Consider the following 19,279-nt stretch of genomic DNA (forward strand, 5'->3'; position numbering starts at 1 on the left):
TGGCGGATAAAGCAGAGCCTGCAGCAAAGGATGGACGATTGGAAGCAACGCGTGAAGATAGTGCTGGATCAAATATACGCCGTGGACCCGTACTATGTACAGAGCAACGAGACAAGGATCGTCAATCAGATCTCGTACGCGGACATCGCCGCAGGTCGGACAAGTCCGAGCTCCAGGGGTTCTAGCCCCTTTAGAAATCCCCGAGACGAGGTTCCTTCGGTCCCCCTTTCGATTCAAGTGCTCAAACCTACCGTGCAACTGTCAAGAACAGTGGAAGCCCAGAAGCAACCTGCTATCGAACCAACTGGCGACAATACTCCACCAAATGCTGCAATAGCGGAGACGAAGATGAAAGAAGAACAGTCAAGACCTGAAGAGCAGAACGAGCAGAAGGAGCCTGAAGTAAGAACCGAGGTTAGAAGACGCGTCTCTAAAGTAGATTCAGTGGACTCCAGATTGAGAAATCAGTCTAGAAGATCTGGTTCTGTGCGAAAGGACGTTCGGGGACCTATTAGGGAATCTCCTGAAAGAAATTCGTCCGCGGAGGCTGACAATGAAATTTCCGGATCAGACACTCCTAGATCGGTAGTGGAACAGAGGAGGGAACCGTTTGTACTTAAGAATACACTGGCCCCTAAGGTGGAGAGAAGAGGAAGGTCTGCCAGTCCCATTTGGATGCCTGGATCAACTTCCTACGCGGATATTCTTCGTGGAAACAGACAGAATTCTCGCAGCCCTTCGGTGGAGACTAGCAAAGATGCTCACGTGGTTGGTAGAGAAGTCGGAGAGACTGTGGTCGAGGAATCTTCCGTAGAAACTGTTCAGACGGAGACGATGGAATTCGAGGTGCCCAAAGTCGAAGTAAAGGAAGGAGCAACAGCTGAAAATGCTTTTATGGAACAACCAAGCGAAGACGTAGCAGTGGAGAGCTATCAACAGCAGCCTGCTGAGGTCGTGCACGAAGTTGTACCTGAAGTCGAGTCTCCTGTGAAAACTTCTGAGGAACCGAGCGAAACTCAGACCAGTTGGGCGGACGAAAGCATTGACGAGTACGTTTTATTGAATGAGAAAAGTTACGAAAATGTTGCAAGACCGCCAGTCGCAACGCAACAAGTTCCAGAGGTCTACAACTATATTCATCCGGCTATTCCCGAATTGGTTGGTTTCATCGGGTCTCAGATCGCCTATCCAGTAAGTTCCTATGTCTACATGCCAGCTGCACCGCCTCAGCAAATGGCTCTTCCTCATTACACCGAAAGTCAGATAGCCTTTCCATCGGAGCCGTACGTGGCACAGCCTAGCTACATCCCTGAACCAGAGATTTATCAGCAAAATCAGTTGCAGAAGCATCCACAAAGGCATCCGCATCAAACCAAATTCAAGATCCCTCCAAAGACTACTCCTGTAGTTGTGCAGAACGTTGAAGAGAAGTGTTTACCTTCAAGAGCTCAAAAACCTGTGGATGTTGAGCCTGTCGTTCAGTCAAACATTCAAGCTACTGTTCAACCTGCTGTTCAACCTGCTGTTCAAGCGGAAGAGGTTTCTGAACCAGAAAAACCAGTAGAACCAGAACAGTTTATGCAGCAGACTATCGAGCAACCTGTACAGCAAGTTGCTACGCCAGTTGCAGAAAGTACACCTATTAAGACGAAAAGTACTATCTCAAGCGAGAGCAAGACATTCTCGTACGCCCAAATTTTATCGCAGGGTCTCAGTTCTAAACCGACATCGACTACAAATAGTCAATCATCGACAACAAATAGTCAATCATCGACAACGACGACTTTAATCTCAAAACAGGCGAAAGAGCGTTCACGCTCGCCAGTGAACTCGGCGACATCCTCTGTGCACGAGTCGAGTCCTCCTCAGGATGCTAGACAGACTCGAGAATCGACCGTAAGCAAGCCAGGAAGTACGTGGGATATATCGAGGAGAAGGGAGACGAGAAAGACTCACCAGGAGTCGCCAAAGACGAAGATTCCTGAGAAGAGGGCTCGCAGAGGACCAGAGCAACCGAAGGCTTCAGAAGTATTTCAGAAACCTCAGAAAGAGAAAATCAGGACCAATACGGAACAACAGAAACAGGCATTCGAATTCAAAGATGAAATTACTGTGGAAGATTTGACGGCTTCTCCGAAGGTAACTCCGAAGAGTGTCAAGGTTGAGATTAGAAAGGAACAAGTGGACGATGTTAAACCAGAAAAGAAAATAGATGCTGAAGAAACGAAAAAGACGGAAGATCACAAGCAGGATGAAAAGGATGTTCAGGAGGAGAAGGAGGTTGATGTTCAACAAAGGAGCAGATCTCAGGAGAAGAAACGAAAGGCGAAGAAGAAGAAGCCGGAGAAGGTGGACGACGAGATAGAGAAGGCCCTGAAGGAGATCGAGGATATGGATAAGCATAAAAAGAGAGATAAGTCGAGGGAACAGGCTAAGAAAGATACGGTTCAAGCTACGGTAGAAAAATCCAAAGAAGAAAGTGAAAAGAAGAACGTGAAATCTAATGAAAAGAAGAAACAGGGTAAATCGAAGATGGAGAAGATTAAAGATGAATCGGAGACTGCAGTAAGTCAGTCTAACGCGAAAGAACAGGTTAAATCGAAGGACGATGCGAAAGAGAACAAGGAGGAGAAAGATTCTGGCAAAAGGACCGCGAAGGATGACGTTAAAGCTTCAGAAGAGAAGGCAACGAAGGTTGAAAGTCGAAAGAACGAAGCTGAGAAGAGATCTGAAGTGAAGATCGATTCAAGTGAAACGAAGAAAGTGGATGCGAAGGAAGAGAAACCATGGAAAAAGAAGCAAAAGGGTAAGGAACAAGCTGGTGCAGCGAAGGACAAATCTAATAAAGATACCAAACCCACGAAGGTTGACGCGGGGCCGGAGCAAATTAAAAAGACAACTGACGAAGATAAAGTAGAAAGCCCGAAACAGAAACACGTAAAACCAGATTCAGTTGAAAGTGTTCAAAATTTGGAGCAGATAAAGAAAGAAGACACAAAGGCTACGAAGCCTGTAAAATCAGATAAAACGCCTGAAACTAAAGTTGAATCTAAGAACAAAGTGCAAAGCGAGCCTAAAGAGAAAGAGCCAATGAAAGAACAGGAGAAGTCGAAAAAGAATAAGAAACAGAAACAAGGCAACGAACAGGAGACTTCTAAAGTCCAGACACCGAAAAAACAGAGCCAACAGAAAGAAGAGAAGAAAGTAGAGCAGTCGAAACAAAAGAAATCTGAAGAGAAATCAGAAGTAACAAAAGATGTGAAATTGGATGAAAAGGAAGAAGTTGAAGCAGAAGTTAACGTAAAAATTCCGAAAGACGATAAAGATAAGAAAGTGGCTGAGAAAGAGAAAGGGAAGAAGGATGATACAAAAGAACAGAAAAAAGAGGATACGGTATCGGAAGTAGAACCGAAAGCAGATATTAAAGAAGAACAGAAAACGGTAATTAGCGCGTTGATTCGCGTAATAGAATCCACGATGGAGATTAGCGAAGGTGATGAGTCGAAACCAGAAACAATGGTGCAGGAAAATGTAGACGAAAAATCAAAGAATAAACGAGAGAAAAAACAGAATAAATCTGGTGAAGAACAAATAGTTGAGAGTAAGGATTCGAAGAAAGAATCGAAGCCAGATTCTGTACAAAAGGAGGAACCGAAAAAGGTAGTTGAATTAGAAAAACAAACGAAATCGAAGGGAAAGAAATCGAAGAAGGAACCCGATGTTAGTCAGAAGCTTGCGCCTGAAGCGATAAAGATGACTGAAAAAGAAGAAAAGAAGGTCATCGATAAACAAGTTATCGAAGAGAAATCAATTAAAGAGGGAGAAACTGTCACGGAACAAACGAAAAAGGAATTAAAAACTGAATCTGTTACGCCAAGTAAAGGACAATCTGATAAGAAAAGACGAAAGAAGTCTAAGTCACCGTCGAAAGCAAAGAAAGAAGAAGATTCAAAGTCTGCGTTGCCTGTGGAAGAAAAGGAAAAACCTAAAGAAAATGAAGTGGTAGAAGCGGCTAAATTAGAAGAAAAGGGCGGTAAAATTGATAACGATGGCAAACTGATATCTGTAGAAGAAACGAGAATTACCGGAGTTGAAGAAAAAATTACTGCGATCCAAACGGAAAATCAGAAGGAAGACAATATTGTTAACGTAACAGAGAAGGTTGAAGCACAACCTAATATCGAAAAGAGTATTACTGGAGAAAAATCCGCAGAATGCGCTGAAATATTTATAGACAAAAAGGCGGAAGAAACAGTAAAGAAACCAGATGAACCTGAGAAAGTTGAAACTAGTGACGTGAAAAAGAAAGAAGGAATTCTTCTGCCTGAAGTACCGAAACCCGATAAACCTGAAATCCAAGAAGTTCCAGGAACACCATCAAAGTCCAAGAAAGGGAAATCAAAGGAAAAAGCTGTCACCGAAAATACTACACCCATTTCCGCGGTCGAGCCGAAAGAAGAATCCAAATTCAGTCAACCAAGCACACCGAAGTCTGACAAGAGAAAGAAAAAGAAACAGGAGAATAAAGACAAAATCGTGGTCGAACCACCACAACTGGAACAAACGATAGTCACTGAGAAACCTAGCACAGACATGAAACCAATCGAAGAATCTGAAAAGTCAACGGAAACACCATCGTTAAAACTCGCAACTCCACTGATAGAGTCCCAGAATAAAAAGCAAGGCCACGTTAAAAAACCAATTGAAATCGAAAAAATTTCAGTGACAAAGTCTGACGATTCAGAATCTCGCTCGCAAGAACTGATTGAAAATCCAAGTACAGAAGAAGATTCTCTTCTTTCAAAGAATGAGAAAACCGTAAACGTTTTAGCCACTGTTTCACCAACCACAGAATCATCTTCATTAGAGAAATCATCGTTGGTCGAGAAAGCGGTTACCACGGTGACCAGCAGCGCGCCTGAACCTGTCGAAGCGAAGCCATCGACCGAAAAAATCGTAGAGAACTTAGAAAGTATTCCCTCATCCAAGGTCGTAGGCTCCAAACCCACCGAATTAATCACCCTGCGTCCTGAAACAGTAGAGAGTAGCCTAACAACCACCGAATATGCTAGGGTATCGGATGATTCAGCTGTTGGTATCCCCTGGAAAGCGTTAGATACGTTAGCAGACGTTGACAAATCAATTTCCGATTACACGGTATATCTTGACGATCTTGTTAAAGACGATCAACCGATTCTGTTCGGTAGCGTTCAGGATAGGAGGAGAGGTCGTTCTGGAACTCCGAAATCTGTAGGAAGCGCGAGAGACGAGAGGGAGTTGGATAATTTCGAGAAAGAACAGGACGCGAAGGTTTTGCAGGATAAATCTAAGCACGAAGTTGAGGGTAAGAAGGATAGGATGAGGGTTGAGGAGGAAGTTAAGATTGTCGGAGAAGCTGCAAGTGTAGAATCGAAAGATTCAGGTGAGTTAGTGGTAGAGAGTGAAGGTGAAATTGTACAAGAGAAAGGAAGGATGGGTACGGGACCGGAAGGGTCTTCTTCTGATGTTGAACAGAAACAGGGAAAAGAAACGGGCATGATGTCGTTAGAATTGGAATTAGATATTCGTGAAGTAAGTATTCTTCCTACACATGTAAGACATATGACACCTGGTACAAAATATATTCCCGAACTTGTAACTGTTCCTGTTGACGCTCCTAAGGCTGAAACGGAAAATATTGAAGATAAAACAAGTGCGGTTGAAAAGAAAGTAGGAGACGTTGAGGAACGTGAAGTTGATGATTCTAAACCTAGAATGAAAGAAGTTAAAGAAAAAGCACCCCTACTTGAAGAGAAGATCGTAGACTCTGAAAAACAAGAAGTCTTTATTAAGGATGAACCTGATTCTAAACCTGAAAAGCAAAAGGTTGAAGATAAACCAAGCCAGACTAAAACACAAGTTGCGGACTCTAAAAAACAAGTAGAAGTTTCTGTCAAAGGTGAAGATTCTAAACTTGAAAAGAAAAAGGTTGAAGATAAACCAAGTAAGATTAAAACACAAGTTGCACAATCTAAAAAACAAGTAGAAGTTTCTGTTAAAGGTGAAGATACTAAACCTGAAAAGCAAAAGGTTCAAGATAAACCAAGCCAGATTGAAACACAGGTTGAAGAGTCTAAAAAACAAGTAGAAGTTTCTGTTAAAGGTGAAGATTCTAAATCTGAAAAGCAGAAGGTTCAAGATAAACCAAGCCAGATTGAAACACAAGTTGCGGACTCTAAAAAACAAGTGGAAGTTACTGTTAAAAGTGAAGATTCTAAACCAGAAAAACAGAAGGTTGAAGATAAACCAAGCAAGATTGAAATACAGGTTGAAGAGTCTAAAAAACAAGTAGAAGTTTCTGTTAAAGGTGAAGATTCTAAACCTGAAAAGCAGAAGGTTGAAGATAAACCAAGCAAGATTGAAATACAGGTTGAAGAGTCTAAAAAACAGGTAGAAGTTTCTGTTAAAGGCAAAGATTCTAAACCTGAAAAACAGAAGGTTGAAGATAAACCAAGACAGACTAAAACACAAGTTGCGGACTCTAAAAAACAGCTAGAAGTTTCTGTTAAAGGTGAAAATTCTCAACTTGAAAAGAAGAAAGTTCAAGATAAACCAAGCCAGATTGAAGAGTCTAAAAAACAAGTAGAAGTTTCTGTTAAAGGCGAAGATCCTAAATCTGAAAAGCAGAAGGTTCAAGATAAACCAAGCCAGATTGAAACACAAGTTGCGGACTCTAAAAAACAAGTGGAAGTTTCTGTTAAAAGTGAAGATTCTAAACCTGAAAAACAGAAAGTTGAAGATAAACCAAGCAAGATTGAAATACAGGTTGAAGAGTCTAAAAAACAAGTAGAAGTTTCTGTTAAAGGTGAAGATTCTAAACCTGAAAAGCAGAAGGTTGAAGATAAACCAAGCAAGATTGAAATACAGGTTGAAGAGTCTAAAAAACAGGTAGAAGTTTCTGTTAAAGGCAAAGATTCTAAACCTGAAAAACAGAAGGTTGAAGATAAACCAAGCAAGATTGAAATACAGGTTGAAGAGTCTAAAAAACAAGTAGAAGTTTCTGTTAAAAGTGAAGATTCTAAACCTGAAAAACCGAAGGTTGAAGATAAACCAAGCCAGATTAAAACACAAGTTGCAGACTCTAAAAAACAAGTAGAAGTTTCTGTTAAAGGTGAAGATTCTAAACCTGAAAAGCAGAAGGTTGAAGATAAATCAAGCCAGATTAAGACACAAGTTGCAGACTCTAAAAAACAAGTAGAAGTTTCTGTTAAAGGTGAAGATTCTAAACCTGAGAAGCAAAAGGTTCACGATAAACCAAGCAAGATTGAAATACAGGTTGAAGAGTCTAAAAAACAGGTAGAGGTTTCTGTTAAAGGCAAAGATTCTAAACCTGAAAAACCGAAGGTTGAAGATAAATCAAGCCAGATTAAGACACAAGTTGCAGACTCTAAAAAACAAGTAGAAGTTTCTGTTAAAAGTGAAGATTCTAAACCTGAAAAACAGAAAGTTGAAGATAAACCAAGCAAGATTGAAATACAGGTTGAAGAGTCTAAAAAACAAGTAGAAGTTTCTGTTAAAGGTGAAGATTCTAAACCTGAAAAGCAGAAGGTTGAAGATAAACCAAGCAAGATTGAAATACAGGTTGAAGAGTCTAAAAAACAGGTAGAAGTTTCTGTTAAAGGCAAAGATTCTAAACCTGAAAAACAGAAGGTTGAAGATAAACCAAGCAAGATTGAAATACAGGTTGAAGAGTCTAAAAAACAAGTAGAAGTTTCTGTTAAAAGTGAAGATTCTAAACCTGAAAAACCGAAGGTTGAAGATAAACCAAGCCAGATTAAAACACAAGTTGCAGACTCTAAAAAACAAGTAGAAGTTTCTGTTAAAGGTGAAGATTCTAAACCTGAAAAGCAGAAGGTTGAAGATAAACCAAGCCAGATTAAAACACAAGTTGCAGACTCTAAAAAACAAGTAGAAGTTTCTGTTAAAGGTGAAGATTCTAAACCTGAAAAGCAGAAGGTTGAAGATAAATCAAGCCAGATTAAGACACAAGTTGCAGACTCTAAAAAACAAGTAGAAGTTTCTGTTAAAGGTGAAGATTCTAAAACTGAAAAGCAGAAGGTTGAAGATAAACCAAGCAAGATTGAAACACAGGTCGAAGAGTCTAAAAAACAAGTAGAAGTTTCTGTTAAAGGCAAAGATTCTAAACCTGAGAAGCAAAAGGTTCAAGATAAACCAAGCCAGATTGAAACACAGGTCGAAGAGTCTAAAAAACAAGTAGAAGTTTCTGTTAAAGGTGAAGATTCTAAACCTGAAAAGCAGAAGGTTGAAGATAAACCAAGCCAGATTAAAACACAAGTTGCAGACTCTAAAAAACAAGTAGAAGTTTCTGTTAAAGGTGAAGATTCTAAACCTGAAAAGCAGAAGGTTGAAGATAAACCAAGCCAGATTAAAACACAAGTTGCAGACTTTAAAAAACAAGTAGAAGTTTCTGTTAAAGGTGAAGATCCTGAACTTGAGATGCAAAAGGTTGAAGATAAACCAAGCAAGATTGAAATACAGGTTGAAGAGTCTAAAAAACAAGTAGAAGTTCCTGTTAAAGATAAAGATTCTAAACCTGAAAAGCAAAAAATTGAAGATGAAGCAAGACAGATTAAGACGCAGATTGCAGAGTCTATAAAACAAGTAGAAGTTCCTACTAAGGTTAAAGAGCCTAAACCTATCACAAAAGAAATTTACCCATGTTACTTCACAGACTTGGTCAAACCCTACTGGTTCAATTATCGTCCATACATCGAGGCAGAGATCAATTTCCATCGGTGTTTCAAAGTAGTAGAGGTAATAGAAGAAAATGTGCCTGCTTCTGCAACTCCAAGATTGGAGAGTATCGAAAGAATTGCTCAAGAATCGATTATGAAAGAGCCTAAAGAAGAAGAAGAGAGGCCAGAAGACACGGAGCAATCTGAAGCTGAAAGCAGAAAGCTTTCACTTATCAGAGAAACTCTGAAATATCCTATTAGCACATTTTACAGAGTAGAATCCGAGTGGGTGAAATCAAAGCAGGCTAAAGAGAAAGAAATTATGGCAACTCCTTTGGAGGAATCTAATCTCACAAACGTTGAAGTTGTGAAGGAAGCAATGCAGATTCAAGAAGATAAAAAACATTCCGAGATATTAGATGCTCCAAACATTTCAGAAAAAGTCATTGACAAAGAGAAAACTATCGCAGAAATCACCACGGAAATTAAATCTACGGACATGATTTTGGATCAAACGGCAGCTCTTATCGAGGATGTGAATAAAGAGCTTGATATGATGAAAAAAGAGAAGGAGCAGAGTACAACCGAGGGAAAAGTAGAAGATAAAGAGGAAGAGAAAGAACCTGAGGTACGGAAGAAGGAGCAGGAAGTACCTGATAAAAGGCCGAATGAGAAATCGAAGAAAGAAAAGCAGCCGAAAGATGAGAAGTCAAAGTCTAAAAAAGAAGAAAAGAAGGAAGTAACATCACCGGTAAAAGAACCTGAAGTAGTTGAAAAGAGCGATATTACAGAATTAACCAAGGCTGTGGAACAACTTACTATGATTATCAATGAAGAAACTAAGGAAGCTTCATTGGCATTCAAACAGTCTGAAGAAGTTGAGAAGAAAGATATTGCGATTGTACAGGAGACAGAGTTGGCACAAACAACGGAACAACTTGTCACAAAAATAGACGAACCTTCGGTAGTTCAAATTATCGATCGAAAAGAAGAAGAAAAGATAGAAAAGAATATTACAGAAGAAGAACCATTAATCACATTAGAACCAAAAATTGAAGAAGTAGTAAAACCTGCAATCGAATCTTCTGAAGTAGAGACAATGAAAGAAGAAACGAAATTAGAAAAAGATAAGAAGGAACATGAGAAACTGGATGAAAAGAAAGAAATTGTTCCAGAACCTCAGATCCTAATTGAAGAGAAGATTGAGAAGGAAAGTGAGAAGGTTGAAAAGCCTGTTTCTGGAAAGAAGAAAGTTTCTAAAGAACCTAAAAAGAAAGATGTTAAAGAGATAACGAGAGAAGAAAAGTTAAGCACAGAAGAAAAAGCCTTGTCGCAAGAATCTATTAGTGTCGTGACTGAATCAGCAACAACTGAGAAATCAATGAATGGCAAAGTACCAGAGATAAAAGATTCGAATGCACCTGAATCTCCAGTGATAGAAAGCAAAACTAAATCCTCGGATAAGCCTAGGAAAGAAGAAGGCAGGACAAAATCAGGAAAACAGAAACAGCCTAAAGAAAAGTCTGATATTAAAGCTACGTCTACCCCAGAAAAAGATGCGAAGAAACAAGAAGAACAGGAAATTTCTTCACCAGATTCGAAGAAGAAACGTGATGGAAAATCGAAAAAGGCAAATGATATCCCAGAAGTGGTTCCTCAAGAAACACCGACTGTAGCTCCTTTGGAAGAAACTAAGAAAGAAAAATCTCAATCACAAATAAAAGAAATATCTAAGGAAGAAATTCAACCGGTATGCGCCAAATCATGGGCCTCCGTTGTTGGTATGAAAGGAACTAGCGATCTTCCTGCGGAAAATGTACAAACTATGACAGTAATTCCTCAAGAATCGATAAGTGGAACAGCAGAATTAGGGAAAGTAACACAGATAGTAGAAACTGTGCCTGAAGAACCACAAAGTCCACAAACACAGCATAAGAAACATCAAAAGAAGAAAGATACGAAACAAGAAAAGATTATTACCGAAGCGAAAGTGTCTTCTATCGATACTGAAACTGAGAAGGGAAATATGAAGTCTGTTATTCCTGAGAAAGTTGAAGAATTAGAATTAAGTATGAAAGATTCTAACAAATCGTACGCTCAAGTAGCAGCTTCTAGCAAGGGAACTTCTCCACAATCGAATCAAGAAGATGTTGTGATACTTAAACCGATTCCTCTTATGCCTGATCAAAGCTTGGATAAATTAATCGAAGACGAAACAATTACATCTGAAAAATCATTAATAATCACAGAAACTCCAGAGGCTGAAAAGGAAACATCCAAACCTGAGGAAATAACAACAGATAAAAAACTCAACAAACTAATTACTGAACAAGACGTTTTCAAAATGGAGTCAATTTCGTGGGCGGAAGAAATTGAAAAAGAAGCAATGGTGGAAAAAATTAGTTCCATGTCGCCAATACCAAGCGCGGTAGTAGCCGAAACGCCACAGAAAATGAAGGATTCGTGGGCTACTATTGTTAGTAAACACGCGGAACCGCTGGAACCACACTCATCACCCACTAGCGAAAAGATTATGATGAAAAAACAACAAACTGCCGAACACAATTTAAATCCCCAAATACAAATCCATGTGGAAGAAGCTCCAGAGCCGGTATCGATTGAAGAAGTGGTTAAAATCGATGAACAAGGTTTTATGGAATTCGTAAATCGAAAAGAACTGCGATCTAGACGATCGAGATCGCGATCCAGAAGCATCAGACGAGACGAAGCAAACTCGAGACAGTCGAGTGATAAGCCTATAGTTCCTGAAGAAATTTTAGCAGAAGAACAGAAACAGATGGCCGCGCAAAAAGTGGAGGAACAGAAGAAAAAAGATGGAAACAAAGGAAAGGAGGGAAAATCGAAGAAAAAGAAAGTTGAAGCAAAGTCGAGCAGTGCAGATCGTAATCAGGTAACAAAAGATGAACAGGAAAAGGATAGAGAAAACCTTCAGAAAGAAAAAGATAAAGAAAAGACGAGTAAGATCGAGGAAAAGGATGTGAAGAAGATGGAGAAAGAAATAATAGAGCCATTAGTCGAAGAGAAGATACAGAAACAGCCAGAAAAGAAAGGTACTAAGCAACATGAGGACAAATCGAAGACGAAGGAAGTTAATTTGAGCCAAGAAAGCAAAGAAAAGGCAGGAGAGAAAGTTGAAGAAAAGCTTGATGAGGAAGTGAAAGAAGTTGAGGTTGTGAAGCCTGAAACTCCAGAAGTAGATAAAATAATCGAAATGGATAAACAGAATTCTAAATCAGCAGATAAATGGAAAAAAGCAGAAACAAAGGAACAATCTACTGCTGCTTCAAAGAAGAGTAAGAAATCAAAGAGAGGAAAATCTGATAAGGAACAGCCCAAAGAAGAACTAGAATATAAAGAACAAATCAAAGAGCCGGGTGTTGTTCAGGTAACAGAAATACAACTGAAATCGGAAGATGAAGTTGTGAAAGAACCAGAAACTAAAGAAATTACAGAAATTCAAGAAGTATCAGTAATTGCAAAATATGAAGCTGAAAGTAAACCTGAGATCGTCGAAGAAATTAAATCTGAAAAATCAATGTCTCCAAGAAAACGTAAAGGAAAATCTAAAGAAAAGAAAGTAGAGACAGTATCAGGAATTAGCGAGACATCGATTGAAGGAAAGAAGGTACCTGAATCTAAAATTAAAGAAGAAATACCAGCAAAAGAACCAGAAGTTCAAGAAATTAAAGAAGTTGAAGAAGAAGTAAAAATTACAGAACCTGAAAAATCGACGCCCACAGAGAGGCATAAAGAAAAATCTGAAGAAAAGAAAGTAGAAACGGTACCAGAACGAATCATTGAAACATCAGTTGATGAGAAGAAAGTACCTGAACTTGAGATCAAAGAAATGTCGGTAGAAAAAGTAAAGGAAGAAGTAAAAGAAAGTGAAGCAAGTCAAAAGAAAGAAATTGATTCTAAACTAGATGTTACTGAAGAGAAAAGAGAAGTATCTGCAAAGGAAGTAACTGAGGAGAAACATAAAGAAGAACCAATTAAGCCTCCGCAAACACCTGTTGCAGAAATGATTGTAGACACTAAAACAGAAACAGCAGACGTAAAAGATGAAGCTCATGCAGACAAAAAGTTGAAACTTTCGAAGAAGGAGAAACGAAGGCAAAAGAAAAAAGAAAAATCAACTACACGAGCAACCAGCGAAGAAAAATTAGAAAAGGAAACATCTGAGACGTTTGTTCCAGAAAATGAAGAAGAAACAATAACACTGGAAGAAATAAAGCCAGACGAAGTAAAGTCAGACGAAGTAAAGTCAGACGAAGTAAAGCCAGAAGAAGTAACTATTTCACCTGATGAAACCAATCAAGAAAAAGAACTTAATGAAAAACTACAAGAAACTAAGAAATTGAGCGCAATCATCCCTGAGGTGATTCCTGATGAAATAAAGCTTGTTCCAGAAACTATGCTTAAACCGATAATCAAGGAAAAGATAAAACCAAGTAAAGAAGAAGCAAAACTTTTGAAACCAACTGAAGAAAAGGAAAAAGTTTCAGGAGAAGTAGAAAACTTTGCTGAAGACAAAATGGAGACACCTAAACTAGTTACGGATAAGTCTGAAACACCCAAACCAGAGATAGATAAATCTGAAGTGCCTAAACCAGAGACAGATAATGCTGAAACATTTAAACCGGATAAAACTGAAACACCCGAACCAGTAACGGATGAAGCTGAAAAAGATATAAAACAGAAAGAAGAACTCACATCAGCTTCGAAAGAAAAATCAAAACGTAAGAACAAACAGGCGAAGAAAGGTAGACGCGAAGAACAAGAAGCAGCAACAAAGTCTACGGATGAAGAACTTCAATCGCCAAAGGATGAGAAAGAAATTGAAATATTAGGCACAGGTTCTACTATTCCATCAGCTCCAGAAACTCCAAAAGAAACAGTCGATCAAGAGAAAGACGCGACGATACCTGAAGAGAAAATAGAATCAGGTGCACAATTGAATAAGTTGGAGATTGATGAACCAAGGATCGAGGAGGTTAAAAGGGATGAGAAAGAAGCGAAGGTTGTCTTAGAGGAACAAGTTGTTTTGAAAGAAACAGTTATGCAAGAAAAGACAGAAATATCTGCCAAAGGCCAAGAAGAGGTCGATCGTCTACAGAAAACCGAAGAAATTCCAGAAGCTCAGCTTCTAGAAAAGAAACCTACGAAAGAAGAAAAATCTAAAACGAAGAAAATTAAAGATAAGATACAGGAAGAGACGACTAAAAATGTCGAGGAAAAGATATCTGAAGAGGAACCAGTAATTTCCAAAGAGGAAATACCAGACAAAGTTTCCGAAGTTAAAACAGATAAAGTCGTGCCACTCGAAGCAAAACCGGAAGAAACCATTAAACCTGCTGAAATAATAGTGAATGGTAAATTAACAGAAGAAAATGACAAAGCTGAGAAGGAAATAACAGAAAAGAAGACAGAAGAAATCGAAAAGGCGCAATCAGGAATTGTAAAAGAACTCGAAAGTATAATCCAAGAAACCGATCAACTTCCACAACGAGATATATCAACAGAAAAATTATTACATAAAATTGAGTCTCCCATAACCATAGAATCGATGCAGTCTCAACTAGAAACCGAAGAAGAATTCGAAAAATGTATATCCAGTGAACCAGAAATAGAAACGGTAGATATCGTGGTCGAGCCCGTGAAACCAAAAGTACAATTCTACATAGCCGACGAAATTCTAGTTCTAAGTCCGGAGAAGAAAAAACCCGTACAAACTCCCCTAATCTTAAAAACCCTGTCAGAACTCAGTAGATCCAAATTCCTTTCTCTTGATAGCGGTTTTTGGCCGGACAAACACCCCTATCACGAGGCTGAACGCTACCTGTTCGAAAATTTGGCTAACTATCCGATGGAAAGTCTTTCCGACGATATCAAACGGGATTCTAACGATAAAGATGATTTCGACGGGGATCAGGGCGGTGGTAATTTGAACGAACGCGGCGGTAATGGTGGTCCATTGAATTCTTATTTCATGGGTGGACCGCATACCGAACGTCTGATCGCCGATCTCCCAGGTGGTATAGGTAGCTGGAGCGATTACAGTACTTACTTGTCGAGCGAGAACGAGCAGAGAACGGACCAGTCCACCGAAGTGGTTCAGGAAAAGATCGAGAATCCAATGTCAGACCTAATAAATCCCTCCAATAATCTACTTTCTGAATTATCCTCTGTCCATCTCAAGGACGACCAGTCTATTTCCAAATTCGACGAACTGTCGTTGGAGTGTGATGTTCCTACAACGTCAGAAAATTCTGAAGATGTAAAATTGTTGTCACTGTCCACTGTCGAAGTATCCGCTTCTGGCGAACAACCCCTAAAGCTCGATTACAAGACCGTGAGCCCGGATCAACTATCAGAGTCCACTTATTCCGATCCACGTGAGTTATCCTCAACACCAGGTATCCCTGACCATGATCCAGATCCCAAGAAACATTTAGGTAGAGAAAATGGATCGATGCAGCGGCGCACTCCAATCGTGGAGACGGAGAGAGAGATGGGGGTAACTGAAGATGAGGCTGAAAAGAGGATACGAGGGATCAAGGTGCGATCACAATACAAGCTGTGCTCGATCATCACCCAATCGAGCTTGAACGAGTTCATTATGTTTCTTGTTGTTCTTGTTACTGTTGTGTTATGCGAACTCGCGTGTGGCTATATGTATTATATGTAGGACACGCGAGCTTGCGTATGAGTGTGTGCGCGCGTGTGTGCTTGGTAAAGTGTTTTTTACTGTTTTCTTATGTCTTCGTTCGTTGTTGGTTTTTATTCTTCTTTTTTTCAATTTTTTAACGTCTTTTTTTCTTTCTCTCTCTCTCTATTTTCATTTTTCCCACTTGTCTCTCGACGTGTGTATACATCGAACGTATTATACTTCTTTCTATTCGCTGACTCTGTACGTTTTCATTTTGATAGCCGCTGTTAATAGTTAATTAGCACTGTTAATGCTGCTACATTGCTGTTGCTTCTTTCTATCACCATATAGATCTTTGTTTCCTTCCTTCATTTGCATGCTATAGTTTTTTGATTTTTATTAATGCACGAGAGTAACGTTACTTGATTTTCTGGTTGCGTTGCGGTTCACGAGAACTTTTCAAAATTTATCTCGCGATAAATTCGACTTGGAAGAAAAGAACATTGACAGAAAATAATTCTTTATAATACCGATTAACTTTATTCTTGTTCAAGGAAGCAGTTTGTAGTCACACGACACGTTACGTCGACGTATTTGATCAACAGAAATCCCTCTTAAAATATTACGTAACATGGTGTATTTCTTTAAACCTTTTTATTTTAGCGTGCTTTCCCTCTTATGGTTCTAAGAGAGTACTTTTTAGAGTTTGTCCAATGTAAAAGATCGATGTTACACGATACTATAATAAACACGATTATTAGAGCGCCCTATATCGTTATAACAATTTCTTGATTCTTTTATCAAATCTGCATGAATATAGCTATATCTTCTAAATTTGTTTAATCATTAAAATTAAAGAAATTGCAGCATTTTTTGATACATTTATGTGTTTTCTGTCTGTGCCCCCGTGTTACGATTTGCTACAAATTCGACGAGTTCCTCTAATCCATCGATTAACAGACTGGTATCGGACGTGCACGGCATATTTTCTTCGCCACAATCAATCTTCACGTTCATTAATACATCCCTATGTTACAGGATATCATACAGGAGCGCCTAATGGTTTTACAGTTGAGTCTATCGAACCTAAAGGGAACTTACTTGCCACGAGATAGCATAGACTCTATGCTGTCTGCAATCACGGTGAGATTATGCGCAAAAAGCGATCTTATAATATTTTCCAATATCTTCCTTTTTAGAAAATTATTTTATTATATATTTATTTCAAATTTTCACAGATGTATATTCGGACATTTCATTTATTCTGTGACTTAAACTATCGAAATGATTTTCAGAATTTAATAACGGAGCTCCAAGGATACGATCAGGAAGTGGGTCATTTAGAAGAAGAATTGCGTAAAATTCCAGCCGATTTGGAAGCACAGAAGCTTCTGTCGAGTCTAGAAGAAGTTCAGTCTCGCATCGCCACCCTTTTATCGCAAGCGGAACAAGGACGCGCTACTTTGGAAAGAGCGCGTGGCCAACAAGAACAACGCGGCCACGATATCCACGAATACAAGAAATTCTTGGATGAAACGGATAGCTGGCTGAAGAATATCGTGGCCGGTATGAAGCAACAACAACCGACTACCACGAACAAGGTGCGTTTATACGAAATAAAATTTATTTTCAGGCTTCGTGGGTGATGGTACGATGACACTTTGAATTGTACACAGAGAATCGAGGAATATTCGACACGTGTTTGCGAGCGTTTACAAAAATTCTATTGATTCTCACTGAACGTAAATATCGTTCAAATATTTCTCGATCCTCTGTTCTTTTCCAAAAATCATGCAAATCGAAATCGCTTGCATCTCATAAACTCAGAATTTTCATATCACGATTCTCCATTCTTATTCCTATTGCTAAGAAAAATTGGCAAATATCAGACACGATAGTTGATCGCGATTTTTACAACACACGGACCTGGTCGACGATCTCGTAATCCCCCGTTTTAGAATGGCGGCGTGCACGATTTATTTTTAAACGAAACCACGATATGCGGAATCACGCATATAAAACGTCTGTCTGTGTGTCTCTGTGCCGGGACAGGCTTTACAGGACGAGCTGAGCAGTCACGCGCAGCGGGTGTCGGAGCTTGAATCGTTGCCAGAAATCAGCACGCTGGCAAAGGTCCTGAAGAATGCGCTGTTGGAAGTGATGTCGCGACTGCAGCAAAGGCAGCAGGTATCCAACGTTTTCCAATGCACGGGGGCTTTCGCAAACTTCGCTGGTCTTCGCGCAACAGTCTCGTGAAATACACGATGATACAGAAACAGAGAGTTCTAGGAGTATGAAAGAAAATTCAAACGAAAAAAGAAACGAAACTAGAGCTGAATAGAATTATTTAACGAATATTCATTACATAATACATAATACTTATTTACATTTATACGAATAGACGTAGCGTCATGATTGACTTTTCAATTTAACATATTTCATGCAATACGATTATTGAAGCAGGGAATCGAGAAATATGAAATGAGAAATTAAAAATTGAAAAGGAATATTTAGCAAATATTTATTATATATATATATTTATACATACGAATTATTTTTATTTATTATATTTATACGGACATATAAATGTAGCACCATGGATTAATTTAAAATTTAAAGATAGGTAAACTTTGGTCAAATTTCTAATCGATTTCTAGTCAAGTTCTAGTCTATTTTGGGATTGGGAGTAAAATAAAAGGAATTATTCAGTCTCTTGTCGATGCAAGAGATCTACTACAAGAATAATAAGGATGTGTACAGAGTATGTATTATATATTAAGAAATGGTATACATATACATATAATACTGCCTGTATCTTATACTTTAGTAAATACATAATGGTAATAGGGTGATAGATATAGTCAAGCATGTAACATTCTTTTTGTTTCCTTTCTGCTTCTTAACGTAGTAATTCATGTTTGTTGTATCACGTATCATTTTGCACGATATTTATTAATGGGTAAATTATGACAGGATAAGGTTCTAGTACACTTGTCGTTTCATCTACTTTTATTTATCTTTATGTCATTGCGTTTATTTCTCATCTGAGCTTCTCATCATATGCAACGAATATGGCGGGTTAAATATCATAGGCGTGTTAAGCGACATAACAAAGTGAACCACTAAAAATATCTAGAGTCTTTTATAATTTATGAAAAATGACTATGATTATCAGCCCGCCATTACACCGTCATTTTACGCTCATCGCACTGTCATCGTTCATTCTTCTCACAACTTCACGGTGTATTTATTTATATATAAAACTATCACTTTTTATGTTTCTTTTAGCTTAAGGTAATGAATGTAATTGTATAGGTGCAGCATTTGTTTATGGAATGTTAATACAGTTACTCTGTAATTTTTTTCATGCTGTAATTAAAGTATTCTCATTAATTCCCATCTCCCCCCTTTTTTATTTATCCCTGGATATCACCAAGAAATTCTACGAGTTCTATGTACATGTAGACAGTTATGTATTTGTGTATATGTAAAATAACGACGAAACGTCTTTCGTTTCCCAATTTTGCTATTAGAAAAGTATTCAAAATAGTGTCTCGTGGAAATTTTAATTGTTTCGCTATTCAGCATCGCTATTTTATTTTCTTATATTTTATTTTCTTTTTTTTAAATTAATTGCTCGATCGTAAATTTTGATTCGCTCTTGATAGATAAATTGCCGGTTGCTTTTTTCTTTATATCACATATACGTAGACTACTTGGCGTGCCCAAAATAAACGCATTAAAATAAAGTCGGACGTGAGCTAAAAATACGACAGTGTTACACGGAGTGTTCTTGTCTGCAGATATTCTCGTTCTTACTCCTCGATGATCATGTTTTCTAAATAATTCTTTCGTCTTCGTTTCCACCGACATC

The 19,279-nt window shown here is 38.6% G+C and overlaps 1 protein-coding gene across 1 annotated transcript in view; it reads left to right on the plus strand.

The window, feature by feature from the left end:
* The window catches only part of LOC100648310 (muscle-specific protein 300 kDa), an 80,488-nt gene extending 61,684 nt beyond the window's left edge, over window positions 1-18,804 (plus strand). Inside the window, exons 39-42 of the mRNA XM_048407789.1 lie at window positions 13-15,315; window positions 16,444-16,548; window positions 16,701-17,006; window positions 17,458-18,804. Of these exons, the coding sequence (XP_048263746.1) occupies window positions 13-15,315; window positions 16,444-16,548; window positions 16,701-17,006; window positions 17,458-17,661 (15,918 nt within the window). The 3' untranslated portion in view covers window positions 17,662-18,804. The remainder of the gene's footprint in view (window positions 1-12; window positions 15,316-16,443; window positions 16,549-16,700; window positions 17,007-17,457) is intronic.
* The last annotated feature ends 475 nt before the right edge of the window (window positions 18,805-19,279 follow it).

This window comes from Bombus terrestris, chromosome 1 (genome assembly GCF_910591885.1).
Source record: "Bombus terrestris chromosome 1, iyBomTerr1.2, whole genome shotgun sequence".
Lineage (NCBI taxonomy): Eukaryota > Metazoa > Arthropoda > Insecta > Hymenoptera > Apidae > Bombus > Bombus terrestris.